General features: G+C 52.2%; 4 protein-coding genes across 16 annotated transcripts in view; 2 read left to right on the top strand and 2 right to left on the bottom strand.

Moving 5' to 3' along the window:
* RETREG3 (reticulophagy regulator family member 3) overlaps positions 1-4,118 on the top strand; it is a 29,631-nt gene extending 25,513 nt beyond the window's left edge. Inside the window, exons 7-9 of the mRNA XM_003913084.4 lie at positions 90-172; positions 804-936; positions 1,351-4,118. Of these exons, the coding sequence (XP_003913133.1) occupies positions 90-172; positions 804-936; positions 1,351-1,808 (674 nt within the window). The 3' untranslated portion in view covers positions 1,809-4,118. The remainder of the gene's footprint in view (positions 1-89; positions 173-803; positions 937-1,350) is intronic.
* Positions 4,119-4,446: 328 nt separating this feature from the next.
* PSMC3IP (PSMC3 interacting protein) lies at positions 4,447-11,298 on the top strand. Of its 5 annotated transcripts, none has more exons than XM_003913089.3 (8): positions 5,833-5,971; positions 6,059-6,159; positions 6,318-6,407; positions 9,395-9,506; positions 9,989-10,134; positions 10,246-10,299; positions 10,443-10,502; positions 10,584-11,298. In XM_003913089.3, the coding sequence occupies exons 1-8, from the start codon at positions 5,938-5,940 to the stop codon at positions 10,638-10,640; spliced, it is 654 nt and encodes a 217-aa protein (XP_003913138.1). In that variant the 5' UTR covers positions 5,833-5,937; the 3' UTR covers positions 10,641-11,298. The 5 variants fall into 5 exon arrangements, with proteins under 5 accessions (XP_009188941.1, XP_009188940.1, XP_003913138.1 ...); XM_009190678.4 differs by having other exon boundaries at positions 5,918-5,941; XM_009190677.3 differs by lacking the exon at positions 9,395-9,506 and having other exon boundaries at positions 4,447-5,917.
* MLX (MAX dimerization protein MLX) lies at positions 10,892-17,728 on the bottom strand. Of its 7 annotated transcripts, none has more exons than XM_003913085.5 (8): positions 17,612-17,723; positions 17,123-17,159; positions 16,558-16,647; positions 16,176-16,282; positions 15,817-15,916; positions 15,515-15,614; positions 14,934-15,135; positions 10,892-12,025 (listed from the first exon to the last, which is right to left on the bottom strand). In XM_003913085.5, exons 1-8 carry the CDS (start codon positions 17,651-17,653, stop codon positions 11,969-11,971), a joined length of 735 nt encoding a protein of 244 aa, XP_003913134.1. In that variant the 5' UTR covers positions 17,654-17,723; the 3' UTR covers positions 10,892-11,968. The 7 variants fall into 7 exon arrangements, with proteins under 7 accessions (XP_003913134.1, XP_003913135.1, XP_003913136.1 ...); XM_003913086.4 differs by having other exon boundaries at positions 17,450-17,711; XM_021929207.2 differs by having other exon boundaries at positions 10,899-12,025; positions 15,724-15,916; positions 17,612-17,727.
* A 761-nt stretch (positions 17,729-18,489) lies between these two features.
* COASY (Coenzyme A synthase) lies at positions 18,490-22,684 on the bottom strand. Of its 3 annotated transcripts, none has more exons than XM_021929203.2 (10): positions 22,541-22,684; positions 21,441-22,151; positions 20,584-20,798; positions 20,197-20,328; positions 19,874-20,063; positions 19,725-19,789; positions 19,464-19,548; positions 19,199-19,296; positions 18,962-19,108; positions 18,490-18,861 (listed from the first exon to the last, which is right to left on the bottom strand). In XM_021929203.2, exons 2-10 carry the CDS (start codon positions 22,138-22,140, stop codon positions 18,799-18,801), a joined length of 1,695 nt encoding a protein of 564 aa, XP_021784895.1. In that variant the 5' UTR covers positions 22,141-22,151; positions 22,541-22,684; the 3' UTR covers positions 18,490-18,798. The 3 variants fall into 3 exon arrangements, with proteins under 3 accessions (XP_021784895.1, XP_021784897.1, XP_021784896.1); XM_021929205.2 differs by having other exon boundaries at positions 21,441-22,153; positions 22,275-22,624; XM_021929204.2 differs by lacking the exons at positions 18,490-18,861; positions 19,199-19,296 and having other exon boundaries at positions 19,050-19,161; positions 21,441-22,678.
* Positions 22,685-27,907: the final 5,223 nt, after the last annotated feature.

The following is a 27,907-nucleotide window of genomic DNA, read 5'->3' as shown; positions in this document are numbered from 1 at the left end:
TATTTTCTGATTTTATGCCTTTAAAGTCCAAAGGGGTTTTTACGCTGGTGGGAAGGTATCAAGCAAGGCTTTGTGCTCTTCCCGCACAGTACGCCGCAGAGCTCTCCACCCAGAACGAGCCATGGACAACCACAGTGACAGCGAAGAGGAGCTTGCTGCCTTCTGTCCTCAGGTATCTTGAGTGTGGGAGCTGCTTCACTGTCCAGTTTTCTTTAGCTCCCTTTCAACCATCTGACAGCTTACATTTAGGCCATAGCCAGGTTTGAGGCCTTGGACTCCCCTTGTTCCCAAGACCAGTAACAAGGAGAGAAGTGAGACTTTGTTCCTAGATCTCAATTTTTTTTAAAAATCATATCATTCCTCTAATCAACCTAGATCTCAATTACAGCCTGATGCCCAGCACCACTCTTCCATATCTCTTTTTACCCTGTCATTATGGAAGAACTTCTGGAGTTAGTATGATCATCTTTTAAACAGTCCATTTCACCCTTGGGTCTGTGCAGTATGTGTATCCTCCTGCCACTTTGAAAAGTTATCTCTGGATCAGTTATTCGCCTTAAAGTAAGTAGGTAATTGACTCCCCCAGGACTGCTTTTCTTCCTGTGCTTAAGAGGTTATAAATGAGTGTTTTCTTTGGGAGAGCAGCCTAAAAGGGGTCAAGATTTTGAAGTTACCATCTATCCCTGGTTACATTGATGGCCTTCAGATAACTAATGCTAGCTGATTAGTAAAGCTGTACCTGGGGACTACACCTGGTTCCTGATGGCATTATCTCAGGTTTGTTGGTCTTTTCTTTTCCTAAGCTGGACGATTCTACTGTTGCCAGGGAATTGGCCATCACAGACTCTGAGCACTCAGATGCTGAAGTCTCCTGTACAGACAATGGCACATTCAATCTTTCAAGGGGCCAAACACCTCTAACGGAAGGTTCTGAAGGTGAGGGGAGCCTTTGACCTCAGTTGATAATGGCTCTGACTGTTGCCTCTTAGCTTCCCTGAACAGAGGGGATACTGGTGCCTGCTCCTCTCCTGTTTTCTGAGCTATGGATCAGGTGGCACAGCAGCCTGAGGGCTGTGGCTACAGCCAGGATGGCACTGCTGCCCTTCTCGAAGCCTTTAGTCCCTTAGTAGCCTCAGGCACTAGCCTCAAAGGGGGCGTAGAAGAAGAGAGGGGGAATTGTGTGGCCCGTAGAGATCACAGCCATCTATAAGTGGAGGGGAAAGTTACACCAGTCCCATGGGTTTATTTCACCCTGAGAAAGCCAGGGTGGGAAAAATCTGGTCATGTGGGGATGCGGCACAGGAGGGCCAGGTAGGTGCCATGACTCAAGACACTTCTGTATTCTACCAGACCTAGATGGTCACAGTGATCCAGAGGAATCCTTTGCGAGAGACCTTCCAGACTTCCCTTCCATTAATGTGGATCCTGCTGGCCTGGATGATGAGGACGACACTAGCATTGGCATGCCCAGCTTGATGTACCGTTCCCCGCCAGGGGCTGAGGAGCCCCAGGCCCCACCTGCCAGCCGGGACGAGGCTGCGCTGCCAGAGCTCCTGCTTGGTGCTCTGCCTGTAGGATCCAACCTCACCAGCAACCTTGCCAGCCTGGTCTCCCAGAGTATGATTCAGCTGGCCTTGTCAGGGGCCTCCCAACCAGGCCCTTCTGGCGCACCTGCCCAGAGAGCAACAAGAGGCTTCCTCCGGTCCCCCAGTTCAGACCTGGACACTGATGCTGAGGGGGATGACTTTGAACTTCTGGACCAGTCGGAGCTGAATCAGCTGGACCCTGCCAGTTCTAGGAGCCACTGAGGCAGAGACTCCTTTTGGGAGTCACTGTGGTTTAGGTTTTTTTTCTCCCCATCCCACTTAAGGTGATGGGGCAAGAGAAGAACTCAGCTCCCCTCCCCTGAATTATATTTGTATGCTGCGTGGCCTGGCTGATGTTCAGAGGCCTGCTTAGAGAGCACACTCACTCCCCTCCCACCAGCTGGATGCCCATTTCTGAGCTCAGCCACTGAAGTGAGAGTGTGCTCCCCCAAGGGAGGCTTCTCTCCATCAGGATGGTACTTTGGGGTGAACAAAGTAGTCAGGGATATTGGTTCCCCTTTGAGGAGGTGCTGTTGTTTGCTTTTAGGTATGAGTGCTCAGGGGCCCTCATGGAAAGAGCCCATGCCTGCCTTCCTCCCTTCATCGCCTCCCTAGAGCCCCGAAAGTCAGGCAGCAGCTGGAGTAGTTACATTGTCATCATCTTTTTTTGGAGACAGTTTTGCTCTGTTGCCCAGGCTGCAGTGCAGTGGTGTATCTTGGCTTACTGCGACTTCTGGCTCCCAGGTTCAAGAGGTTCTCTTGCCTCAGCCTCCTGAGTAGTGGGATTACAGGTGCCCACCACTAAGCCCGGCTAATTTTTTTTGATAGTAGAAATAGGGTTTCACCATGTTGGCCAGGCTGGTCTCCAACTCCTGACCTCAAGTGATCCACCTGCCTTGGCCTCCCAAAGTGCTGGGATTAGTCATCTTCTCTTGTTAAACCAGGATTTGATTTCTTTCTTCTTTTTTTTTTTCTTTTTTGAGACAGAGTCTGGCTCTGTCGCCCAGGCTGGAGTGCAGTGGCATGATCTCGGCTCACTGTAACCTCCGCCTCCCGGGTCAAGCGATTCTCCTGCCTCAGCCTCCTCAGTAGCTGAGATTACAGGCATGCACCACCATGCCCGGCTAATTTTTTTTTTTTTTTTTTTTAGTAGAGACAGGGTTTCACCATGTTGGCCAGGCTGGTCTAGAACTCCTGACCGCAAATGATCAGCCCACCTTAGCCACCCAAAGTGTTGGGATTATAGGTGTGAGCCACTGTGTCCAGCATGATTTTTTTTTTTTTTTTTTTTTTAAAGTAAACTTGTCCTTTGGTTTTGCAGAACAGGCCTGCTCCCTCTCTAGCCCATCCTCATTTCTTGGCGCCTGAACCCCAGTGCTCCAAAGCATTGCTTGTGAAATTTAAGAAATGTGAATATGATGTGGGGATGGGCCTCTTCTACATTACCTTGGCCCAGGGGGATCAGCTGGCTGGGAGGATTAGTGAGCACCTCTGTATTTTGAGGTCTCACTGAGTCTTCTGGAGCTGTGTGGTTAATCTTTGGTTTCTGATAACCCCTGGGTCCATTTGGCCATCAGCCTCAGCAGTGAGCAAAGCAATACCGTACTCATTTCTATGTTCCTGTTCCTCTGCTCTTCCTTTGGAGAAGCAATAATTCCATGGGGGGATGATACAGTAGCACTTTACAAATGGCTCCATGTCATTCATCCCAGGGGCCATACATAATCTCTTGCACCACCTATTCTTTTTTCCTGTTCAGCTCCTTTACAGCTTTTATTCCTAACTTGGTGGGGCCTCCTTTAACGATGAGCCAATGGTAAGAATGTGGCTGTAGTCAGCAGAGACCCCTCTGAGGGGTATCTGTTCTGCAGCCCCTAGTGAAATCATGTGAGACAGAAACCTAAACATGGTAATTGATTCTAAACCTGTGCCAGTCTATAGCCTCTGCCTCCCCAATCAGAGCTCAAGCCAAACTCTCCTGTCCTCTTTCCTTCTGCATTAACCCTTTGCTGATCCTCAGGGGCCACTCCCCCAACACCCCTATACTTGGGTGAGGGATGTTGGACAGAGCCTGTTTTCATGTACTGCAGGTGGGGGTGTGCTGACATGTTTGCTCTTGGTTGATGGAGAAGGTACAGAGGCCAGGGAGTGAAAATGGTTGACAGTAAGAAGGGGGAAGAGTTAGGTGTCTCATAGTCACTCACAGTGGGGTGGTCAGGGGTAATGGCATCTCCCCACTTTAGGGTTCTCAAACAGACTTTGGACACTTCTCAAGTTCAGATGTTTTACAGGTGAGCTCTGATGTGGAAAGACAGGAGGTGTGGGGAAGGAGGGGGATTTCGTGTGTTTGCATGAGTGTGTGTTTCAGGCCTTGGGAGTTGGCAAGAGGGAGGGAAGGAAGGAGAGTAAAATCTTCGGAAGGTGTTTCTTGTATCTGGGGGAATCCTACTCTGAATCTCCATAGTCTCCACTGTGAACTGAGGAGGGGAGGGGTGTGCTGGGGAATAAATCTTGTATGAGAACAATCTTTAAGAGAGTGATGCTGAGTGGTGTCCTACCCTTGATAGGTCTTCTTTTGTAAATATGAGTTCTGATTAATTTGAAGTGATAGCCTTAAAAGAGGAAGCCCAGGTATGAGGGACCCACCAGCCCACCCCTATTTTTCCTTTGTGATGGCCAGAACATCACCATTGTATGAGGCTACTTTCCTTCCTGTGAGAGCCCCACCATCAGCATAACTGGCACTCTTGGCTAGTATTTAGCCTGTATTTCCTTCATTTCTAATTTTTTTTTTTTTTTTTTGAGACGGAGTCTCTCTCTGTCGCCCAGGCTGGAGTGCAGTGGCGATCTCCTCTCACTGCAAGCTCCACTTCTGAGTTCACGCCATTCTCCTGCCTCAGCCTCCCAAGTAGCTGGGACTACAGGCACCTGCCACCACACCCGGCTAATTTTTTGTATTTTTAGTAGAGATGGGGTTTCACCATGTTAGCCAGGATGGTCTCGATCTCCTGACCTCGTGATGGGCCCAACTTGGCCTCCCAAAGTGATGGGATTACAGGCGTGAGCCACCGCGCTCGGCGCCTTCATTTCTAATTCTTAATATTGTCTCCTAAACGTGCAGACACAAGCACACGTTTTAAAGGCTAAGGAGGCTGTAGGTAGCAGAAGGCTTTAAAAAGTAGCACCTTGCTCCTCCACTGGATCGTTTGAGCTGAAGGGACAGCTGCTCTTTGGCTTTCAGCTGACCTCAGAAACTAGAAATACTTATTTCAGGCTCTGTCCCATTGGCCACTGTGGTCAGGGGTGGAAAGCACCTGCCAGGTGTTGCCCTGAGATTGACTGGGCTAACAAACTTTTCCACAAGCTTTCTGGTTGAACAGTAGCCCCCTCCTAACCCTATCTTTCCTTGGCGTCCAAACTACAGCAGGTGTCGAGTGCCCCCTGGGTGCGAAGCTCGGTATTAGGCAAATAAGGGTGGTTGCTCTCCAAGGCGCTTAGTTGTCCCCTTCCTACTTTTTTGTTGGAGACTGCGTCTCGCTCTGTCGCCAGGCTGCAGTGGCGTGCTAATGGTGGCTCACTGCAGCCTCGATCTCCGGGGCTCTGGTGACCGTCCCACCTCAGCCTCCAGAGTAGCAGGGACCACAGGAGCGCGCCACCACGCCTAACTTTTTGTACTTTATTTGCAGAGATGGGGTTTCACGTTGCCTAGGCTGGTCTCGAATTCGTGTGCTCAAACGATCCGCCCGCCTCAGTCTCCCAAAGTGATAGGATTACAGGCGTGACATGCCACAGTGCCCGACCAAGGCGCTTAGCTTTCACAACCACTTGTGTTGTTTTCACAACCACTTTCCTATCACTATCTACTGTTCCTATTTTACAAATGACAAAACTAACCGACAAAAGAGCGCTGGACCGTGGGATCAGGGCACGTCCCTGTGGGGTAACCTTGAGGTGGTCGCTTGCCCAGCGCGGCAGCTGATGTCTGAAGTGTCTTCCAGTCCCAACACTCGACCTAACTCAAGGTCACCAGTGCTCAGCTGCGGCTGGAACTGGATCTCGAAAATTGAAGGCCTTCTCTGCTACAGCCTTCGTTCCCGGGGGCAGAAAGAGGAAGCTGCTCAGCTGTGAGCACGCCGGCGCCTTCGCAAAGGCCCTGGGCTCGAGGTCCGGCCCGGATGCGCAAGTTCCGGCCTGAAATGAACTATGGGGTCCGGGAGGGGTCGCCTTGTTCCTCCGGAAGGCTTCCCCTTCAGCCAATCACCGTTCGAGGTCCGCCCCCCGTCCCCGGAAGGAGCCGTCGCCCCGAGCAACTACCACGTCCGGCTTTCTGAGTTGGGTGGCGGGAAAGGCGATGAGTAAATGCCGGGCAGAAGCTGTGGCGGGAGGTAACGGCGGCTTGGGCGCGGGGAAGACCCGGGAGGGCAGTGGGTGAGGAGGTCGGTTGAGTGGTCCCCTCCCCTTTTTCTCCGTAGCCGCCGGGATCCTCCTGAGGTACCTGCAGGAGCAGAACCGGCCCTACAGCGCCCAGGATGTGTTCGGGAACCTGCAGCGGGAACACGGACTGGGCAAGGCGGTGAGGACCCTCTCCCGGGATTCCCTCTCCGTCGGACTCCCTGGAATCAGACTGGGGTCGTGCCCTTTGGAGCCTTGGGCGTTTTCCACATCACTGGCAGAATTTCCCCAGAACCAGGCCCAGACTCCTCTGATTGCCCCTCCTGTCTCCTCTGCCAGGTGGTGGTGAAGACGCTGGAGCAGCTGGCACAACAAGGCAAGATCAAAGAGAAGATGTACGGCAAGCAGAAAATCTATTTTGCGGATCAGGTGAGGAGAACCTGCGCCAATTGTCACCTATGAGAGCCCGACAACGGGTGAATATACTTCTAGTGTGAACTCTTTTGGGGAGAGGCCCCCCATGGAAAACTCGCCTGTCTTAGGCCACCATCCTTAAATCAAGGTGTGCACTCCTCTTGTTAGGATCCCAACTTCACGAGGTTTCCAAATTTACAATATGATGGATGACAGTAGATCCTGTATTGTTGCTACCAAGATCCATATCTGCTTCAAAGCTCTTATTCCTTATCATCCAGATTGGCAACACCCTCTGACAAATGATGTTCGTCCTGCCCCCATCCGCTTCTCTAAACACACATATCAAATTTATATTCTCCAGCCCAGACCTCCAGCTGGAATCTGCCAGGCATTAATATCAGAGTCAAAATTGCCACAGTAGAATGCCTCATCTTCCCCCCACCCCGCACTGGTTTCTTTCTAACATTCTTCTCCCTAATGGAATTACTCTTCACGCAAACCAGAAACTTGGGAGCAATTCTTGACTTCCATTACTAGTCAACCGTCAAGTCCGGCTGATTTTTCCGTTGTCTGTTTTTTTATTTTTATAGAGATAGGTCTTGCTATGCTGCCCAGGTTGATTTGAACTCCTGGGCTCAAGTGATCCTCCTGTCTTGGCCTCCCAAAGTGCTGGGATGACAGGCGTGAGCCACAGAGCCTGGCTGATTTTTCCATTCTTGAATCCACTCTCCTTTCCATCTGCCATGGCTGCTCTAGTTCACGCCCTCTTCATCTGTTGCAACATCCTCCTAACAGATCTTGGCTTAAACATTGCAGTCAGAATGATCTGTCTAAATAGATCTGGTCATGCACCTTCCCTATTTGAAACTCTTCAGTGGCTCTCTAGTGCTGCAAAAAACATGTAAAAGGCACCGGAAGACACCCCAGCCAGCCTCTGGCCTCACCCATCCTCATCCTTTTTCTATCCACGAACACTAGATAATTCTGATGTGTTTTACTGCTCTGTCCTTCGCATGTTGTCTTCCCTGTACCTGCTTCTCTTGCTGGCCAACTCTTACTTTCCTTTAGGATTTCACTTAGACATCACCTTCTCCAGAAATCTTCCTTGAATGCCCTGAGCTAATTGTTTCCTTTTCAGGCCCTTACCTCTTTTTGTTGTTGTTGTTTTTTGTTGTTGTCATTGTTGAGACAGAGTCTCGCTCTGTTGCCCAGGCTGGAGTGCAGTGGCGCTATCTCGGCTCACTGCAAGCTCCACCTCCAGGTTCACACCATTCTCCTGCCTCAGCCTCCTGAGTAGCTGGGACTACAGGCGCCTGCCACCACACCTAATTTTTGTTTTGTTTTGTTTCTGTATTTTTAGTAGAGATGGGGTTTCACCGTGTTAGCCAGGATGGTCTCCATCTCCTGACCTTGTGATCCACCTGCCTCAGCCTCTCAAAGTGCTGGGATTACAGGCGTGAGCCACCGCACCCGGCCCTGGCCCTTATCTGTTTTAAGGCATGCTGTATTACAATTATTTTTACTTGTCTCCTTTATTCAACTGAAGTTCCTCTAGGGCAGACCTCATTTCTCAATTCATTTTTATCTGATCAGCACCTCCGCAGTATCTAACATCCAGCAGATACTACTCGTTAAACTGAACCAAACCACTTTCAAGGCCAACTTTCCTAAAACAGGCTGTGTTGTGTTACTCATCTAAAGAAAATTCTCTAAAGGAGGGTTTGGCAAACGTTTTCTGTAAATGGCCAGACAGTATTTTTAGGATTTGTGGGCCATATGTATCTCTTGTCATGGCTGGCTGTACAACTGCCACAACTATTCACCTCTGCCACTGTAGAGCCGAAGCAGCTGTAGACGATGTAAATGAATGGGTAGGGCTGTTTCAATAAAACTTTGTTTTCAAAAACATGCATCTGGCAGGATTTGGCTTGCTGGCCATAGTTTGCTGGTCTCTGCCCTATAGGTTCACCTTGCCCAAGTGTAGAGTCCAGACCGCACTGGTTGGCATACTTTTTCAACCTGCTCCCCATCACCAACTGATGTGACCTCCCCCACCCCCACACTGATCCCCAATGCAGTTATTTTCTAGCAGTGGCCCCTCATGAGAGGAGCTCCTCAGACTTACTGGAATCCGTTATCTACATGGATCCTAAGGCCTGGCACAGTGGCTCATGCATGTAATCCCAGCACTTTGAGAGGCTGAGGCGGATGGATCGCTTGAGCCCAGGAGTTTGAGACCAGCCTGGGCAACATGGTGAAACCCCTTCTCTACTAAAAATACAAAACTTAGCTGCGCTTGGTGGTACACGCCTATAATCCCAGCTACTCAGGAGGCTGAGGCATGAGAATTGCTTGAAGCCGGGATGCGGAGGTTGCTGTCAGCCAAGATTGCACCGCTGCACTCTGACCTGGGCAACAGTGAGAGAAAGAAAGGAAAAGAGGGAAGGACGAAGAGAGAGAGAGGGAGAGACAGAGAGAGGAGAAAGGAAGGAAGAAGGAAGGGAGGGGGGAGAAAAGGAAGGAGGGAGAGAGAGAAAGGAAGATGGAAAGAAGAATGGGAAGGCAGGACAGGAAAGAAGGAGAAAAGAAGTCCATCCATCCCATCCATCGTGCTTCTTCACCTGTCCAGTTTCTATCTATTATGGAAACCCATGATCTAGGTTTCCCCACCTTGGGAACAATGTTACTTAGCTGCTTCAGCCCAGGTAGTGGTTTTATCACCGAATGGGAAGATTTCTGTCCTAATCAGTATCGTGTCAACCTGGTAGCTGCTTAAGGACAGGCATTAGATTTCAGGTTTTCTTTCCTACCTTTTTAGTGGGGTCGCTCCTTAACTGAAAACGATTTCTCAAAAGTACTCTCCCACTGTTTCTGCAGACCCTCTGGAGAGTTTGGGGTGTGGCTGGTTCCTGAGCATATCTAAATGGTGCCTTCCCAGGTGTGTGTTCTCATCTTTGTGCCTCACAACAGTTTGCTTGTATTTTCCCTTTGTCTGGTAGGACCAGTTTGACATGGTGAGTGATGCTGACCTTCAAGGCCTAGATGGCAAAATCGTGGCCCTCACTGCTAAGGTGCAGAGCTTGCAGCAGAGCTGCCGCTACATGGAGGCTGGTAGGACTGGGTAGCTCCTCAAAAGTGCTCATAGGCTTAGGTTCATTCTAGAGGTCGGGAATTACTAAATGAATGGTTCAATGACTGCAGCATCTTGTTGCAGCTAAGACCCCTTTGCTAGGCTCCCTTAGGCATAAAACGAAATGTAGGATAACTAATGGCTTTTGTGTACCAACAAATGGACAAGATACGCATTTGCTCTCCCTGCCACAATTATCAGTACACTGTCCTCACGTTTCCCTTTATTCTTGCTTTAACTGGCTACGCCTAAGTGTTCAACCTCACACCCATGCTACTTGTAGATGGAGGAGGAAAGAAAATTAGAAGAATAAACTAATAATCCTGTAAGGCTTAGTTTCCTGAGCTTTTCCATATGAGATGATAGATCCAGAGCAAGGTTGAACACCTCAGGGAGCACCCACTGGGAAAGACAGAACTCCTTTCTCAGGGGTAGCAAGTGATCCCAGGGGGTGTGGTTTCAGAGCTCAAGGAATTATCTAGTGCCCTGACCACACCAGAGATGCAGAAAGAAATCCAGGAGTTAAAGAAGGAATGTGCTGGCTACAGCGAGAGATTGAAGAACATTAAAGCAGCTACCAATCATGTGACTCCAGAAGAGAAAGAGCAGGTGAGCTGGAGGCTGGAGGACCGCTGTGCAGGTCCAGAGTGAATATAAAGGCTGAGCCCAGAGGGCTGCTGTGGTTCTGAGGAGTTAGAGGAACTTGCTTTTTCCTTCTAGGTATACAGAGAGAGGCAGAAGTACTGTAAGGAGTGGAGGAAGAGGAAGAGGATGGTAAGTGTGTGGAGCTCTGAGACAGGCCCTAGAAGTGCTTTTGAAAATGGCAGGCACCAGATCAACTGCCACCCAATATCATAAACTGACAGGTAGTGCCCAGTGCTGCCCATCTGAAAACAGGTGGTTTTATTTCTTGTCAGGCTACAGAGCTGTCTGATGCAATACTTGAAGGATACCCCAAGAGCAAGAAGCAGTTCTTTGTAAGTGGTACTCTCTTCCTTCTTTGCTTCCCTGTGGTCTTATCCTGGTGACATCTCATTCACTTCTCTCCCTGCCCACAGGAGGAAGTTGGGATAGAGACGGATGAAGATTACAATGTCACACTCCCAGACCCCTGAGGGGCCCACAGTCGGGAGTTGTGGGGACTGCAGGATGTCAGAAGAGTGAGACGTCCTGGACTGGCTACCTTGTTTTTGGTTGGCTTTTGTTGTTGTTCCTGCTGCTTTTCACCTTTAAGCAAAGCAGTCAGGAGACGGGCATAAACCAGAGCACTGGGTGGAGGATGAGGGCTGGTGGCTGGGGTAGACCCAGCCCATTTCATTGTCTAAATTGCAGTAGCTTGAGGTTAACATTTAGACTTGAACAATGCTAAAGGAAAGCATTTGGCAACATTTATTGTAATTTAATTTGATATAAAAATATTTAATTTCCTCTGGATAGTCAAACCTGCCAGATACCAAACCTGAGGAAGGCAGAAGTGAACCTGGAGAACTAAGGCAGAGAGAGGTTGCTATAAAATGAGCATTTGGAGGGCCCACAGCTTCACTCAGGACCTACTGGGCTTGTGTACCCCAGGAGACCTTTTGAGTATCTTGTACTCTTTCACCCCACCCCCAAGTCCTAGGAGAAACGCAGGCAACACTGAGACATGGGAGAGGCCAAGATATGCTAGACAGAAAGGCTGGGGGTGATTTTGAGGCCCACTTAATATTTCAAAATTGTAACCGTAGCAAAATTCCATTGGTATTTAGAAAAATAAAAAATTTCCAGTATGTACTGCTGTATTACACCTGCCTCTGCAGCATCACAGCCTGTGGGAACCAGGAGGGCTTCCCTTACCACCCAGAGCAGAGGAGGAAGGTGATGGATTATGAAGGGAGGGGAGGAACCTGGTGGCCCCTCCCTAAGAAGGCCAGAAAGCCCTTGGCCTCACCTGGGACTGACCAGGCAGCCCTAGTCTAGGCACAAGGTGCCCTTTCACCCTTTGTGGCGGTGGGAATATTTCCTCTTACTCTTTTTCTCCCATACAGCTACTGCCAAAATGCCCAAATGTGGGCCAAATGTTGCCCAAGAGACCAAAACAGAGAAAAAAGTTTCCAAATCTGTGTAGATTATGAGTAGAAATCTGAGGCTTGAAGAAAGGGCTGAGAGGGCAGGAGCTCTTTGGGGTGTCCAGAGCAGACACCCATCCCAAGGACTTCCATGGAGTGGGGGATAGGCTGGTTAGGTCTAGTTTTATCGTCAATATAATAAATTAATCAGAAGCTTTCACAAAACACCGCAGCTCCACTGAAGATAAAATGGGGCTGGGAAAACCAAACACCAAGTAGAAACCAGCTGAGCAGTGTGAGGTGTTGTAGTCCAGTCTCACGGGCCCAGCAGTTCAGTGGCCAAGTAGAGATTCAAGGGCCTCTTGTTGGCTGTTCTGCAGGTTTCCAAGAACTGGTCAGTAAAGCTGGTTTTTCAATTGGTGCAGGACGCCAATCACAATCTCCCGCAGGGTCTGGCGAGGGCAGCAGAGGAAGAAATAGACAATGCCCAGGTCAGTGCAGAGTAGTTTCAAAGATGCCCGCCTAGATGAGTCACATATTTTAGAAAAGTGCATTAAAGCCAGGCGCGGTGGCTCAAGCCTGTAATCCCAGCACTTTGGGAGGCCGAGACGGGTGGATCACAAGGTCATGAGATCGAGACCATCCTGGCTAACCTGGTGAAACCCCATCTCTACTATAAAATACAAAAAACTAGCCGGACGAGGTGGCGGGCGCCTGTAGTCCCAGCTACTCGGGAGGCTGAGGCAGGAGAATGGCGTGAACCCGGGAGGCGGAGCTTGTAGTGAGCTGAGATCTGGCCACTGCACTCCAGCCTGGGCGACAGAGCGAGACTCCATCTCAAAAAAAAAAAAAAAAAAAAGAAAAGTGCATTAAAAATAGCCCCTGGGGGCCAGGTGTGGTGGCTAATGCCTATAATCCCAGCACTTTGGGAGGCCAAGGCAGGTGGATCACCTGAGGTTCAAGACCAGCCTGGCCAACACAGTGAAACCCCGTGTCTACTAAAAATACAAAAATTAGGTATGGTGGCGCATGCCTGTAATTCCAGCTACTCAAGAGACTGAGGTACGAGAATTGCCTGAACCCAGGAGGTGGAGGTTGCAGTGATCTGAGATCATACCACTGCACTCCAGCCTTGGTGACAGAGTGAGACTCTGTCTCAAAAAAAAAAAAAAAAAAGCCCCCAGGACGTACTGATGTCTGTCTGCAGTTTACTTGAGGTGCTCCTGAAGCAGGATGGAGACATGGAAATACAGTAAAATGTTTTGGTAAAATTTAGGTACTGGGTATATGAGTGTTCACTGTGAAGTCCTCTTGACATTGCAATATGTTTAATGTGTTTCACAATAAAAATGTTGGGAAACGAGGCCGGGCGCAGTGGCTCATGCCTATAATCCCAGCACTTGTGGGAGGCCAAGGCGGGTGGATCCCAAGGTCAGGAGATCGAGACCATCCTGCCTAACATGGTGAAACCCTGTCTCTACTAAAAATTAGCTGGCTGTGGTGGCACACACCTGGAGTCCCAGCTACTCGGGAGGCTGAGGCAGGAGAATGGTGTGAACCCAGGAGGCAGAGGTTGCAGTGAGCCGAGACTGCGCCACAAACAAGAAATCTCAGACACGCCGGGCGCGGTGGCTCATGCCTGTAATCCCAGCACTTTGGGAGGCCGAGACGGGTGGATCACAAGGTCATGAGATCGAGACCATCCTGGCTAACCTGGTGAAACCCCGTCTCTACTATAAAATACAAAAAACTAGCCGGACGAGGTGGCGGGCGCCTGTAGTCCCAGCTACTCGGGAGGCTGAGGCAGGAGAATGGCGTGAACCCAGGAGGCGGAGCTTGTAGTGAGCTGAGATCTGGCCACTGCACTCCAGCCTGGGCGACAGAGCGAGACTCCATCTCAAAAAAAAAAAAAAAAAAAAGAAAAGTGCATTAAAAATAGCCCCTGGGGGCCAGGTGTGGTGGCTAATGCCTATAATCCCAGCACTTTGGGAGGCCAAGGCAGGTGGATCACCTGAGGTTCAAGACCAGCCTGGCCAACACAGTGAAACCCCGTGTCTACTAAAAATACAAAAATTAGGTATGGTGGCGCATGCCTGTAATTCCAGCTACTCAAGAGACTGAGGTACGAGAATTGCCTGAACCCAGGAGGTGGAGGTTGCAGTGATCTGAGATCATACCACTGCACTCCAGCCTTGGTGACAGAGTGAGACTCTGTCTCAAAAAAAAAAAAAAAAGCCCCCAGGACGTACTGATGTCTGTCTGCAGTTTACTTGAGGTGCTCCTGAAGCAGGATGGAGACATGGAAATACAGTAAAATGTTTTGGTAAAATTTAGGTACTGGGTATACGAGTGTTCACTGTGAAGTCCTCTTGACATTGCAATATGTTTAATGTGTTTCACAATAAAAATGTTGGGAAACGAGGCCGGGCGCAGTGGCTCATGCCTATAATCCCAGCACTTGTGGGAGGCCAAGGCGGGTGGATCCCAAGGTCAGGAGATCGAGACCATCCTGCCTAACATGGTGAAACCCTGTCTCTACTAAAAATTAGCTGGCTGTGGTGGCACACACCTGGAGTCCCAGCTACTCGGGAGGCTGAGGCAGGAGAATGGTGTGAACCCAGGAGGCAGCACTTTGCAGTGAGGCCGAGGCGGGTGGATCACAAGGTCAGGAGATCGAGACCACGGTGAAACCCCGTCTCTACTAAAAATACAAAAAAAAAAAAATTAGCTGGGCGCGGTTGTGGGCGCCTGTAGTCCCAGCTACTCGGGAGGCTGAGGCAGGAGAATGGCGTGAACCCGGGAGGCGGAGCTTGCAGTGAGCCGAGATCGTGCCACTGCACTCCAGCCTGGGCGACAGAGCGAGACTCCGTCTCAAAAAAAAAAAAAAAAAAAAAAAAGAAATCTCAGACACAAGTTTAAAGCCTCAGAAAAAGCAACCAGACTTCAATTAGAAGACTCAGTGCAATACCATTAGCACATCTCCACTATAAATACATTTCTAAAAAGCTCTTGGGGCAACTACTTGAGTGGGCCTAGAGGTAGGGTCCCAGAATTTCCATGTTTCCAATTCTGCTGCAGATGCCTGGGGCTTCCATACAGGTGCAGCAATAACATAGGCTAGACGAAAGCCAAGAGCTAGACTTGACATTGAGCTCACATCACACTTGCCAAATGAAACCATAACATGAAGATGTGGGTTAGACAGCAAAGAAACGGGAAAATACCAGGGCCCTGAAAGCTGCAGAAATACCCTTAAGATCTAAAAGGAGCTGCCATGCTTTTCTCAACAGCTGATGGCTTGGGCCACTTTGCTTGATGGTAGAGAAAACCGCAGGCCCTGTGCCCATTGTTGCGCCATACCTGAGGCTTACAGTGCTCCTCAATCCAGCTGAAGACACAGGCTGACAGCTCCTGGAAGCTGGCCACCGAGATGGAGGCATTGAAGGACTGGAACAGGGAATCCATGATGCCTTGAAACACGTTGAACTTGACCTGGTCAGAGACCTGGTCCTCCCCTTCATGGGGGTTGTCCTGGTGTGCCTTCACAATCTGCTCATAGTTCCTAAAAGCATGCAGGCCAGGGCTGAGGTGCTGTAGCAGCTCTGCCCACCCAAGAAAAATGATGGGACTACCCTGTGTACTCCCAGGAATGGCATCCCCAGAGAGCTTCTGGGTGGGGTTCAATATCAGGGAAATACTGCTTCCAGGCCAGGAAATGGCCCTCTCTCTCCAACCTTCCTTACATTAATCCAACAGACATTTCCTGAGTGTCTGCCATGTGTAAGGACAGTTGGGGATACACAGTCCTGCTTCTACTGGCTAGCTCAGGAACTGAGAGTATTACCTGTACTGTAGTAACTGATGTAGCCTTTGAACAAGGGAGGGTGTCCAATGAAGTTCCCTTAGAAGCTCTGGTTCCCCCCATTCAGCACCCCTCTTACACTTTCATGATCTTTAGGGCCGTGACATCCTTGCGTAACGTGGACACCTCCTCCTCCTGCTTTTTCTTCTCCTTGTGCAAAAACTGAATGTAGTCAATGGCTAGGGTAGGGGCAGGAAAAGAGGGTAGGTACAGAAGTATTCTCAAACAGGAAGATAAGGCTGACTTTGTTCCCCTTCCCCTAGACCCCAACTATCCCATGGCAATCACCAAACCAAGGCCGAGCCATGGGTGGGTAGGAGGCGCTGGCCTCTTCACAGCCCCTCTTGACTCCAGCCCCTCCAGTGCTTTCCCTAGCCATACTCTTTTGTAGAACGATGGCTTTGCTGAGCTTTTGGGAGCCAATGGAGAAGTCCTGCTGCTGGCAAGTGGGGACGATGGTCTGAAGGTCATCATAGCCTCTCTGTGGAGACAGCAGGGGAAATGGGGTTTTTAACCCTGAGAGATTAAAGCAAACTGGCACAAATTTCTTTCGTGATACCAAGTTCTATGCTCACAAACACAACGGGTTGGGAAGGCTGCAATGGAAGTGTTCGTGCCTGGGACTACACTATCTGCCCACCCCTAGGGTGCCTGGGACTGTCTGAGAGGGTCAGGGCACAGGGAAGCTGAACTATGCAGGGCCCTCCTACACTGGCTGAGGCACAGGCCTCCCTGGTCACCTTGATGGCGTCCCTCCTCTTCTGCTCAGCCTGAGTGTGTGCTCGCCGCCGCCGGTCTTTGTAGGACTCCTTGTAGGCCTCCTGGTGGTAATCACTGTCCTCGTCATCTACGCTCAGAGATGGGGGCAGGGAGAGGTCATCTTGGGGCCCAGTGGGGTCCAGCTAGCCCACCTTTCCCTATCTGGGAAGAACCTGGTGTCCAGAGAAGGCAGATGGACAGAGAACCTAATGTTCCAGATGAGGTGAAAGATGGTGAGACCCTGTGTCTGATACTTGGGCTCCAGCACCCCTGTGTGGATGGCTGGGGCTTCCCTGTCTAGGAAAGGTACTACAATTATGACGTATCTGAGCCCCTCGAGGTGGGGGGGATGTAACTGCCTACCTGTGTTGGGGACAGAAGAGGCACTGGTGGAACCGATGCTATTAGCTCTGGACACTACATTCCCCTTGCGGGTGCTTTCTACAAAAAGCCCTGGAAAAGAGAGGCCCCAATCACTAAGGGGCAGGGTGGGGAACACTGCCAGACCCTCAGACACCTGTAGGACACAATGGCTTTCTTAAATGCTGACCTCTTCCCTTCAACCCAAAGCCAACCATACTGGGCCCCCCACTTCCAGCCAGACTACGCTGCAGCGCTCTGCTCCCTAGTGTCTACACTGCTCCATAGGCCTGCATGATACCCCCTGGCTCACAAACGGGCATCTGGACGTGACAGTGTGAGTGATCAGCTGCCATTAGTTTCACCACTTCCCTGTTCCAGAACAGAGGGAACTAGGTGTCACCCTCAGTTGTTTTCTGCCCTCGTCCTTCAGCTCCTGCTGTCTCAAGCCAGGAACTCTGCTCAGGGACAGTGGACTGTGCTCAGGCGTGGTTGGCAACACCACAAGAATTCTAGAGAGCCTGGGCGGGAGTGTACCTCTAGAGCTTAAGATGGGGGAGCTACTCACCGGGGTCCAGGCTGTTGTCGCTGTAGGCATACTCCACCTGCGGCACAGAGCACGGGAGGGGCCCGTCAGACCTCCGCCCCTGATGGGGGCGACACTTTCACTGCAGGCACACACAGCGCGCCCCGCATTCCGGGAAGGCACCTCTGTCACCCTGCGCGCTCGCGCACACACAGCCCGGGGTGCGCGGGCACCTTAATGATTCCCCCGAGACTTGGCACGGGCTAGGCCGTGCGAGCGCCTCCCCCGTGTATGATCTCTTCCGCCCCTACTCCACCCCAGTCCCCCGTTCCCCCGACTCGCGCGCACACGCCTCATTTGTCTCCCCACCTTGGCACACGCGGGGTGAGAGCTGTCTTCTCTGCAGCCCCGGGGCCCGGAGAGCATGGGGGACTTTGGGGACAGGAGGGAAGCCCCTCGTCTTCCGGCCCCCCTACGTGCACGAGCCCGACCCGCCCTCCCCTCGCTGGCGTGCGCGCCCACGGGGCTTGCCTTGACCCAAGGGTCCTCGGGAGAGGCTCCCGGCTCAGTCATCTTGGACCCACCGGACCGGAAACGAGCCGGCGGGCGGGCCCCCTGCGGCGAGGAAACGGGTGGTGTGCCCACGTGACCCACGCCCGCCAATCCGCGACCGAGAGGTGGGGCAGGGCGAGAGCATCGCGCATGCGCGGCCCAAAGACGTCGCCCGGACTCCAGCTGTCAAAGCGCGGCGCTCGGCCTGGCGCCAGCCGCCTTCGGGACTGCTCCCCGTCGTGCCTGCCCTCTCTGGGTTAGGCACTGGAATGGCGGCGACATGAAGCGCGTTTTGTAAGATGGAGTACCTGCAATTGGCTTGTCAGCACACCGCCGCAGGTAGTGTGTGCATGCGCACTGTCCGGCCGGCTGGCTCCACACGTTACCCTGCGGGCGGTCTCCCCGCGCTCCCCGGACCTGCACTGCTGCCGGTGTGTCAGGAGCCGGGCAGAGAAGCTCCGCAGCCACACTGTCCGACCCCACCAGGCTGCAAGCTCTGTGAGGGCAGAGGCCCCGCCTGGCGCGTGGAAGGCTGATCTTCCAACACCCAGCCCAGTGTCTGGCAGGATGCATGTGGAATGAACCCTTGCAAAGAACCCGCTAGCTAGGTTATGCGGCCTCTCAGATTAAAAAAACAAAAACAAAAAACACGGCAGTACCTAGAAAGTCTACACCTTACTCAGAAGCACACAGCTGGTCAGTGGGAGGGCCAAGGCTCGCCTAAAGGCCATCCGGCCATCCTCTTAACCACTGCATTGCCCAGGCTTCCAGCTCAGGCCTGGGCCCTGCACTTGTGGCTTAAGGATCCCAAAGATACTTAGAGGCATTGGAGCAGGAAGCAGACACCATCCAGGCAATACCTGGGAACATTCACCTTTAATTCTGTTACAGGTTCCAGTATTTGCGCTGGCCCTAGTCAGCTGTGGGTAAGAGTCACCCATGGGCAAGAGTGGGGAGGGGCCTGCTCATCCATGAACCACATCCTCAGTGTTGGCCAAATACCAGTGTTGGGTAGGTTTCCTGAGTCCACCAGGCCTGGCCATGTCCTACACAGCATAGCTTAGACCTCTGGGCCTGAACCAGGATATGCATCAAGGCCCCCATTTCTCCTCACCACGGGGTCGCTTGTCAGCTCCAGGGGCCAGTCTGGCCCCACTGAGAACTTTTCAGTCAAGGGCCTGGTGAGTCTTGGGAATGCGCTTCTGCAGGAGGGCCCAGGCTTTCTCCACCTTCAGACAGGCCGGAATGTTGGGAGGAAGAGAGGGCAGGGTCAGGCAGCATCCACTGGAGACTCCTTCCCCACAACCCAGCCTTGCCCTGGGCACCAACCTGGCGTTGGGTGATATGCGGCTCCCACAAGGTGCTGAGCACCACGTGGCTCTGTTCCACAAGCTGCTGCCCGCTCATCTGGCTCTGCAGCCGGCTTTGAGCTGCAGCTTCACTCAGGCCATCCCTCTCCACAATGCGTCTTACAGCCTGGGCACAGACGAGACATTTGTCAGGAAGAATTCCAGCTCACAGGATAGGATCTGCAGTAGGGATGGCGTGGGGGTGGGGCTGAGATACCTCAGTCTCAGGGATGACAACAGTCCACACCTCATGGACCAGGTTCTGCCAGCCGGCTTCAAGCAGCACAGCCGCATCAATCACGCACACACGCTTTCCTGTGGGGAGAGCCCAGTCACTGCCAGCAGTGCTGACGCTCTCCCAGGCAAAGCACACGCAACACAGTCCCAGGGTGAGCGGACAGTCCACGTGGGGCAGGGAAGCTCCCAGGGGAAGAATCAGCTTAACTGTCCCCTTGGCTGCTCCTATCCTCCCTCCTACTCACCCTCAGTCACAGCCCGATCCATCTCCTCTCGGGCCAGCTTTGCGATAATTGGCCACATAATGTCCGTGAGTATCTTCAGCTGCTTCTGGGGAGGGGAACAGAGGGCAGAGGTTACCTTCTCTAGAAGACGCCAGCCCGAGCAAGGTGGTGTTGAGAACAGATCAGTGGAATCGGCATTCTGAGCCAGACCAGAGAGGTCCACCAGACCCTGACCCCTGGGTCTAGTAGCGGCTTAGGAGCCCTTAGGAAACTGTTGTTTACCTTGTTCCCAAACACCCGGCTGCCTAGGACCTTCCTGTTGATGATGCCATCTTTATGGAGAATATCTGGACAACAGAGATAGACAACTGAGCACAGACGCCTGGCTAGCTCCTCACTCCAGGCCACTTCCAGCCTTCCCCAGTTATTACCTGTTCCAAAGGCCTCCACCACAGGCTGGTAGGCAGGGCCACCTGGGGCATAGGCCCGATGACCCAGGTGGTCACTGTCAATGACAAACGCCCCCAGGCCCTTCAGCCGCTGAGCTATTGAGCTCTTCCCAGAGCCACTGATGCCAGTCAGCCCAATTACATAGAGACACGTTGGGAGCTCTGGCCTTTCCTGGGGGGTAGGTGAAAGGGAACCCACAGTTACTGGGGCCCTCAGCCTCATGCCTGGGGCTGAGCCCCTCAGCTTCTACTCTTCAGCATTGCCAGCACACCCAAGCAGGAGGGAAGGAGGGAGAGAAGCTTACATATGGAGGCCGAAGCAGGTTTCCCAGCATTCGATGGCGGAAGCTGGAGGAGCTCACTTTGTCCTCTTCATTCTCTGTATGTTTGACATCCTTCAGCAGCTGGATCTGGTACAAGGCAAGCTCCTCCAGGTTCTGGGGTAAAGAGGAAAGGGTGAAAAGAGGGAAGGAGTGAGAGGAAGCCCCTGACATCCAACCTGCCCCTCATCCTCCCCTTCCTCCCCAGGCTCCTCCTCCAACTCAGCGGGCAAACAGAACCAGTTCCTCCTTGCTTCTTCCCACCACCCTAAGCCCCCACTTCTCTGGGGCCATGGTACTTCCAACAGTCCCCTCAAAATGGCCTTCCCCGTCCCCCATCCACTCCCCCTGCCAGTCTCCCTCAGGGGTTACATTCTCAAGGCGGAAGCGGTTGACGGCCATGCCCCCACGATAGGTCTCCTCGCTGACCACCAGGAACTCCAGGGAGGGGTCAGAGCCAGCGGGCCCATAGGGGTCCAACAGGGGGATGATATCAAAAGTCAAGGAAGGCTTGATGTCCACCAGGAACTCACTCAGATGTTCCACGCGTTCTGTGTAAGGTTGGAGCAGCTCAGGGAGCAACTTGCCTAGGGAAGGAGCCCAGAAGAACAGTGAGATCTTTTTACTGGGAAGGAGAGTATGGGCCAGTTTGGGGAAAAGTGTCCCTAAGTACAGTATCTCCAGAGGGGGGTGGCAGAAAGGGTTCAGCTGGTAAGGCCTATGGTGATGGTGAGGGGAGCATGAAGGTGAAGAAACAGGCAAGCACAACAGTCACTCCAAGGGCTGGCATGTGTCCAGGAAATAAGCCACCAGGAAACCACTCCAGAGAATGAGCAGTGCCAGAGGGCATCAGAGGCAGATGGAAAATTCCAAGACCCATGCCATGCTTGAGTTTCCTCCTCCTGTCTGTGGCACTGCTACCTGCAGCTCACTCACCCACTCATTCCCAGTGTTTCATTAGGGTGTATCTCCTGGAAAACTTGCTAAAGTGCAGATCGCTTTGCTTCACATTTGGGGTATTCTGATTGAGTGGTGATTGGACCACATGCTGAGAAAGCTGTTTATTTGACAAAATGTCCTTAGCACCAACTGAGTGTCAACCACTGTGACATTTGGGAAGGGTGGGAAGTAGTGAATGGCCCTACCCTTCCTCGATCTCGGCATAAGGGTCTGGAATGGGGAGATATGGGGATCCTCCACTGCCCTAGTCCAGGGTCCCTCTCACTCACTCTTCAACAGATCTTTGTCTGCTACTCCCACCACAAGCTGCTCCTGGGCCAGGATGCACGCGATACTGAGCAACACCTTGTGGGCGTTGTGCAGGCGGTCAAACGTGCCACCGACAGCACCACGGTAGTAGCCACGCACCGGCTGCTTTGGAGACCTGGCCACGGGGGAAGCTGGCCTGATCGTGGAGGGTAAGGGGACATCCAGGGGCTCCACGGGCACCTCTCCTATCCCATAATCGGGGTATAGCAGCACCGAGGCCAGTCGTGGACAACAGCTGTAACAGCTGGTGGCGTATCGCACTAGCTGCTCCTTGACCGGGTTGTACTGGCTGCCATCCAGGGTCTGGAAGTCTGTCAACACGACTTCTGGCGGGTGGGCGAGATTCTGGACTGAGGTGGGCAGGGGAGGGAGAAAGGTGCTCTTGGTTCGGATATTGGTCAGTAGGATTCTGACATCCAGGTGCCTGTGGATGTCGGCGCCAGCATAGAGGTGGGTGATGAAATCAAGAACCTCAAACGTGGCCTGCACGGGGCCGGACTGGGGCTGAGCCGGGCCCTCCAGGCTCATGCCAGGCTGCAGGTGTACATAGAGTGTGTGATTCACCAGCCTGGCCGCCGAGGTCAGGATGGGGGCCAGGCGAGGGGCCAGGGAGGCCAGCGGCGTCGTCAGCACCAGGAGACCCGACCGGAATACGGCCATGCTGCCCAGGCCTGCGGACAGTCAGGGAGACGAGGCGACGGTGACGGAAGGGCCTGCGGCCGAGGCAGAGGCCTGCACAGGACCTTGGACCCCAGAGGAGACCTGGAGCAGGGACGGGGTTTCAATGCTGATCGAGAGGAGCCGGGGGAGGGGATGGGGCCTGGCAGACGGCGCCTCGGGGCTGTGCTGTAAGCCTTGGTGTCCTCATTTCTCAGACGAAGCGGTGACTTCGCTGAACTGAGTCGAAATCCTGGGAGGGGGAAACTGTACAGGAACCCTTGTCACAGGGCTGGGGATCCAAAAATCCTGGGCCCTCTTGCTAAGCTGCACCAGAGTCTCCAAGGAATCGAAGAGGGACGCTAAAGGGGGACGCTCAAGCTCACGTCGGTCCCCTACTCACTGAAACCTCAAGGCTTTGGTTCCACTTGCACCACCGCGGAGGCTTCCCTGGCGGCAACCCGGAAACACTAACAGAAACCGCAACTCGAAACTACGGAAAAGGAGGACGGTCAAATGTCTCGACTTCGCTTCATCGCGGGATTCTCGCGAGACTTCTAGTGGCGTGGGAGGTGTCCTGCTGATGGGGCGGGGCCTATCTCGAAGGCTCTGGAAGTGGGTGAAGCGTTAGTCGCAATATGATCTCCGCTGGGACTGGGCGGAGAAAGTCAAGGCAGGATTCAAAGCCCGCTTCACAGATTCCCTTCTGGCCTAATGAGGAGAGATTAGCTTCAGCCAGGTCACCCAAGAGGCATCGCAAAGCCAGAACTAACACCCAGATTTCCTACGTTCCAGGGACGGAGGTGGGGATCACAGGGTTGCGCTGTGTCAGCCCTCCTAGTACCCTCTCAGTCCGAGGATCCTCACGTGGGAGGCTACTGGACAGGCCCAATTTCCTGTCTCTCGTTTGCTTCCACCTTCTGCCCTTCCATCCTAGGACAGCCTTTTGCTAGATACTGCATGAGGTTCTTGCACTTTCCAGCCCCTAAAACTGTGAAACTGTGAGCAAAATAAACTTTGATTCTTTACAAATTATCCAGTCTGTGGTTTTCCGATTTAGCCAGCACAAAACGGGCTAAGACACTTGGATTTTACTGAAATGGGAAGCCATAGAAGGTGTTCTGAGCAAACACAGGAACAGACCTTTTTTTTCTTTCTTCTTTCTTTTTTTTTCTTTTTCTTTTCTTTTCTTTTTTTTTTTTTTTTTTTTGAGACGGAGTCTTGCTGTGTTGCCCAGGCTGGAGTGCAGTGGCGCGATCTAGGCTCACTGCAAGCCCCGCCTCCCAGGTTCACGCCATTCTCCTGCCTCAGCCTCCCAAGTAGCTGCGACTACACGCGCCCGCCACCACACCTGGCTAATTTTTTTTGTATTTTAAATAGAGACGGGGTTTCACCGTGTTAGCCAGGATGGTCTCCATCTCCTGACCTCGTGATCCGGCCGCCTCAGCCTCCCAAAGTGCTGGTATTACAGGCGTGAGCCACTGTGCCCGGCCAAGTCTCACTTTTTTTACCCATGCTGGAGTGCAGTGGAGAAATTTCAGCTCACTGCAACCCCCGTCTCCCGGGTTCAAGCGATTCTCCTGCCTCAGCCTCCCGAGTAGCTGGAATTGCAGGCACAAACTACCATGCCCAGCTAAGTTTTGTATATTTAATAGAGACGGGGTTTCTCCATGTTGGCCAGGCTGGTCTCGAACTCCTGCCCTCAAGTGATTCACCAGCCTTGGGCTCCCAAAGTGCTGGGATTACAGGCATAGCCACCACACCGGCCTCTTTCTTCTTCTTTTTTTTTTTTTTTTTTTTTTTTTGAGACGGAGTCTCGCTCTGTCGCCCAGGCTGGAGTGCAGTGGCCGGATCTCAGCTCACTGCAAGCTCCGCCTCCCGGGTTTATGCCATTCTCCGGCCTCAACCTCCCGAGTAGCTGGGACTACAGGCGCCCGCCACCTCGCCCGGCTAGTTTTTTGCATTTTTTAGTAGAGACGGGGTTTCACCGTGTTAGCCAGGATGGTCTCCATCTCCTGACCTCGTGATCCACCCGTCTCGGCCTCCCAAAGTGCTGGGATGACAGGCTTGAGCCACCACGCCCGGCCCCTCTTTCTTTTTTTGAGACAGGGTCTCCCTCTATTGCCCAGGCTGGAGTGCAGTGGGTGTGCCCACAGTTTACTGTGGCCTCGACCTCCTGGGCTCAGTCTTCCCACCTCAGCCTCCCAAGTAGCTGGGACTACAAATATATGTCACCACATCCAAATAATTTTATTTTTTTGTAGAGACCGGGTCTCACTTTGTTGCCCAGGCTCCCTTTTTTATTTTAATTTTTTTCATTTTTTTATTATTATTCTGAGGTGGAGTTTCACTCTTGTTGCCCAGGCTAGAGTGCAGTGGCACAATCTCCACTCACTGCAGCCTACACCTCCCAGGTTCAAGCAATTCTCCTGCTTCAGCCGCCTGAGTAGCTGGGATTACAGGCACGTGCCACCACACCTGGCTAACTTTTGGGTTTTTAGTAGAAACAGGGTTTCGCCATGTTGGCCAGGCTAGTCTTGAACTCCTGACCTCAGGTGATCCACCCACCTCAGCCTTCCAAAGTGCTGGGATTACAGGCGTGAGCCACCATGCCCAGCCAATTTTTATTTATTTGAGACAAAGTCTCTGTTGCCTAGGCTGAAGTGCAGTGTCCCAATCTTGGCTCACTGCAGCCTCCACCTCCCTAATTCAAGCGATTCTCCTTTGTCAGCCTCCGGACAGCTGGGTTTACAGGTACCCACCACCATGCCTGGCTAATTTTTGTATTTTTAGTAGACACAGGGTTTCACCTGGTTGGTCACAAACTCCTGACCTCAAGCAATAATGTCAGCCTCACAAAGTGCTGCAATTACAGGCATGAGCCATCATGCCCAGCCCTATCATTTTTAAAAGATCATTTTAAATGCACTGTGGTAATTTTACTGCTGATGGGCAAGAGTGGAATCAAGAAAACTAGTTAGGAGGCTACAGCTGTAATTCAAGGGAGAGATGACACCGTGCAATCCGGAATAGGGTGATTTCGGAATATGGTTTGATGAGTGAAGCTAGAGCTGTCAGTATTTGCTGATGAATTGGTCGAAAGGTGAGAGAGACTGCAGGCAAGGACTACTCCAGGGTTTTTAAAACGAGTATTGGGAAAAAAGGAGTGGTCACATAGTAAAGTAGAGAAGACTGGGGAAGGAGCCAGTAGGAGGACTGGAAATCTGGAATTGGGGTTTGGACACATTAAGTTCATTGCATCAGGTGGAGATGTTGTATTGAGTAGGCAGTTGGAGATACAGACCTGGAGTCTGTGGGAGACAGTGGGGTTTCTTTGGTGGGGGGTCATCGGCATCTAAGTGCTCTATTCGAAGTCATGGGATGCACAAAATTATTAACAATGTGTGGCCGGGCGTGGTGGCTCATGCCTGTAATCCCAGCACTTTGGGAGGCCGAGGCAGGTGGATCACGAGGTCAGGAGATCGAGACCATCCTGGCTAACATGGTGAAACCCTGTCTCTACTAAAACTACAAAAAAAATTAGCTGGGCGTGGTGGCGGGCGCCTGTAGTCCCAGCTACTTGGGAGGCTGAGGCAGGAGAATCACTTGAACCCGGGAGGCAGAGCTTGCAGTGAGCGGAGATTGCGCCACTGCACTCCAGCCTGGGCGACAGAGCGAGACTCTGTCTCAAAAAAAAAAAAAAAGAAAAAAAAAAAAACCAATGTGAATATTCACAAGTTTGAAAAAAAAGTATGAATGTATGGAAGAGGGGGGTCACACTTTACCTCTTATTATCCCACCCCTAGGGGTGACCTTGTGAGCCACACCACACAGGTACACACATGCACACATACGTACACACACTGTCACAGAGGGGCAAAGGGGGTTAGTGAGAGCAGGACTCAGAGCAGATCTCAGGCCTCAGAAACCCATGCCACCTGGGCCCCCTCCCTGTGGCCTTCCTGGATGCTGCAGGGATAGCAGATCTGTCTGGGTCAGCAGGGCAAGGAGACTGGCAGGAGAGGGTGGCTGGGAGGCCTCTTCCTCCAAGAGCAGGGGCAGCACATCATCGAACAGGCAGAGAAGACCCTCATCCGGAGGTGGGGGCAGGTCAGAGTGGAGAGCCTGCCTTCTTCCCGCAGTGCCCCACACAAAGCTCCAAGAACCCCAGCAAGTTCCTGTCTGTTTCCACTTCCCAGATTTTCTGTGGTCATGTCCCTGCCCACTCCAAAGGGCTATCCCCCTCACCCTTCCCTCCCTCTCAGACCCAGCTGAATCACTCCCTCAGTACCGCCCCCTCCTGGGACACTCCTGCCCCCTTCCTCTGCTGCATCCCCACCTAGCCTCTTACCTGTTCACTCCTCCCCAGCACCAGACCTCCACAGAAGTTCAGAGAGTTTCTCTACAACCCTACTGCCCCTATCAATGACTCCTGCCCCCACTGGGACTCTCCACTGGGCTCAGGAACGACAGGCCATTGTAGCAAAGTAGCCAGTCCTGTAGCCCCAGCTGGAACTCCTGGTGAGGCAGCTTCCCAGATGGTGGGGATCTCTCAGTCTTCTGGGGCAGAGCAGGGTGAGTGGGGCTGTCTCCCTTTGATTCATTTAACCCTCTTTCTTCTTTACACATTTGCAAAATGTGACAGTAGTCATATTACTATTCGTTCTAATAACAGTCCTTGTTGGCTATTAAGACCTCTATACCAGGCCGGGCGTGGTGGCTCAAGCCTGTAATCCCAGCACTTTGGGAGGCCGAGACGGGCGGATCACGAGGTCAGCAGATCGAGACCATCCTGGCTAACCCAGTGAAACCCCGTCTCTACTAAAAAATACAAAAAACTAGCCGGGCGAGGTGGCGGGCGCCTGTAGTCCCAGCTACTCGGGAGGCTGAGGCAGGAGAATGGCGTAAACCCGGGAGGCGGAGCTTGCAGTGAGCCGAGATCCGGCCACTGCACTCCAGCCTGGGCTACAGAGCGAGACTCCGTCTCAAAAAAAAAAAAAAAAAAAAAGACCTCTATACCAGCACTTTCAGGCATTATCTCCACCATTACTAAAACCCATTAGATAGGCATTATTATACCCATTTTACAGATGAGAAAGACTCAGAGGGCCGGATGGGGTGGCTCATGCCTGTATGCCCAGCACTTTGAGAGACTGAGGCGGGTGGATCACGTAAGGTCAAGAGTTTCAGACCAGCCTGACCAACATGGAGAAACCCCATCTCCACTGAAAATACAAAATTTTTTTTGTATTTTGTATTTTCAAATACAAAAAGGGCCGGGCATGGTGGTGCATGCCTATAATCCCAGCTGAGGCAGGAGACTCACTTGAACCCGGAAAGCGGAGATTGTGGTGAGCCGAGATCACCCCATTGCACTCCAGCCTGGGCAACAAGAGCAAAACTCTGTCTCAGGAAAAAAAAAAAAAAAGAAAGAAAGAAAAGAAAGACTCAGAGAAAGTAAGGAACTTGCCTGAGGTCTCATGGCTAATGGGGTCCAGGTCATAACCTGACTCTACTGCAACCCAAGTGCCACCTAACTCCTCCTGCAGATGCCCATTGGGTATCCAGAGACTGTGTCTGGGCTTTAACGTGGACTTGAGGCGTGATCCTGGGCTGCTTCTTTCTGGACTTCGGTTTCTGAGTTGCTCGGTTGGTTGGTTGGTTTGATTAATTGACGGGTCTCACTCTGTCGCCCAGGCTGGAGTGCAGTGGCCCCATCATGCTCACTGCACCCTCCAACTCCTGGGCTCAAGGAATGGTGCCACTGTGC

This window comes from Papio anubis, chromosome 17, assembly GCF_008728515.1.
Source record: "Papio anubis isolate 15944 chromosome 17, Panubis1.0, whole genome shotgun sequence".
Lineage (NCBI taxonomy): Eukaryota > Metazoa > Chordata > Mammalia > Primates > Cercopithecidae > Papio > Papio anubis.
This window is presented reverse-complemented; position numbering and strand designations above follow the sequence as displayed.

Coding starts and splice junctions, on each gene's coding strand:
- MLX (XM_021929206.2), bottom strand. CDS start 17,653: ATGACTGAGCCGGGAGCCTCTCCCGAGGACCCTTGGGTCAAGGCAAGC. Junction 17,160..17,449: donor CTCACCCCGCGTGTGCCAAG/GTGGGGAGACAA, acceptor TCTGTGCCGCAG/GTGGAGTATGCCTACAGCGA. Junction 15,917..16,175: donor AGAGGAGGGACGCCATCAAG/GTGACCAGGGAG, acceptor CTGTCTCCACAG/AGAGGCTATGATGACCTTCA.
- PSMC3IP (XM_009190676.3), top strand. CDS start 5,790: ATGGGGTCCGGGAGGGGTCGCCTTGTTCCTCCGGAAGGCTTCCCCTTC. Junction 5,942..6,058: donor GGTGGCGGGAAAGGCGATGA/GTAAATGCCGGG, acceptor TTTTCTCCGTAG/CCGCCGGGATCCTCCTGAGG. Junction 10,135..10,245: donor CTCCAGAAGAGAAAGAGCAG/GTGAGCTGGAGG, acceptor TTTTCCTTCTAG/GTATACAGAGAGAGGCAGAA.
- COASY (XM_021929205.2), bottom strand. CDS start 22,348: ATGAGGACACCAAGGCTTACAGCACAGCCCCGAGGCGCCGTCTGCCAG. Junction 20,799..21,440: donor AGACAAAGATCTGTTGAAGA/GTGAGTGAGAGG, acceptor CTCCTTCCCTAG/GCAAGTTGCTCCCTGAGCTG. Junction 18,862..18,961: donor CGCATATCACCCAACGCCAG/GTTGGTGCCCAG, acceptor GCCTGTCTGAAG/GTGGAGAAAGCCTGGGCCCT.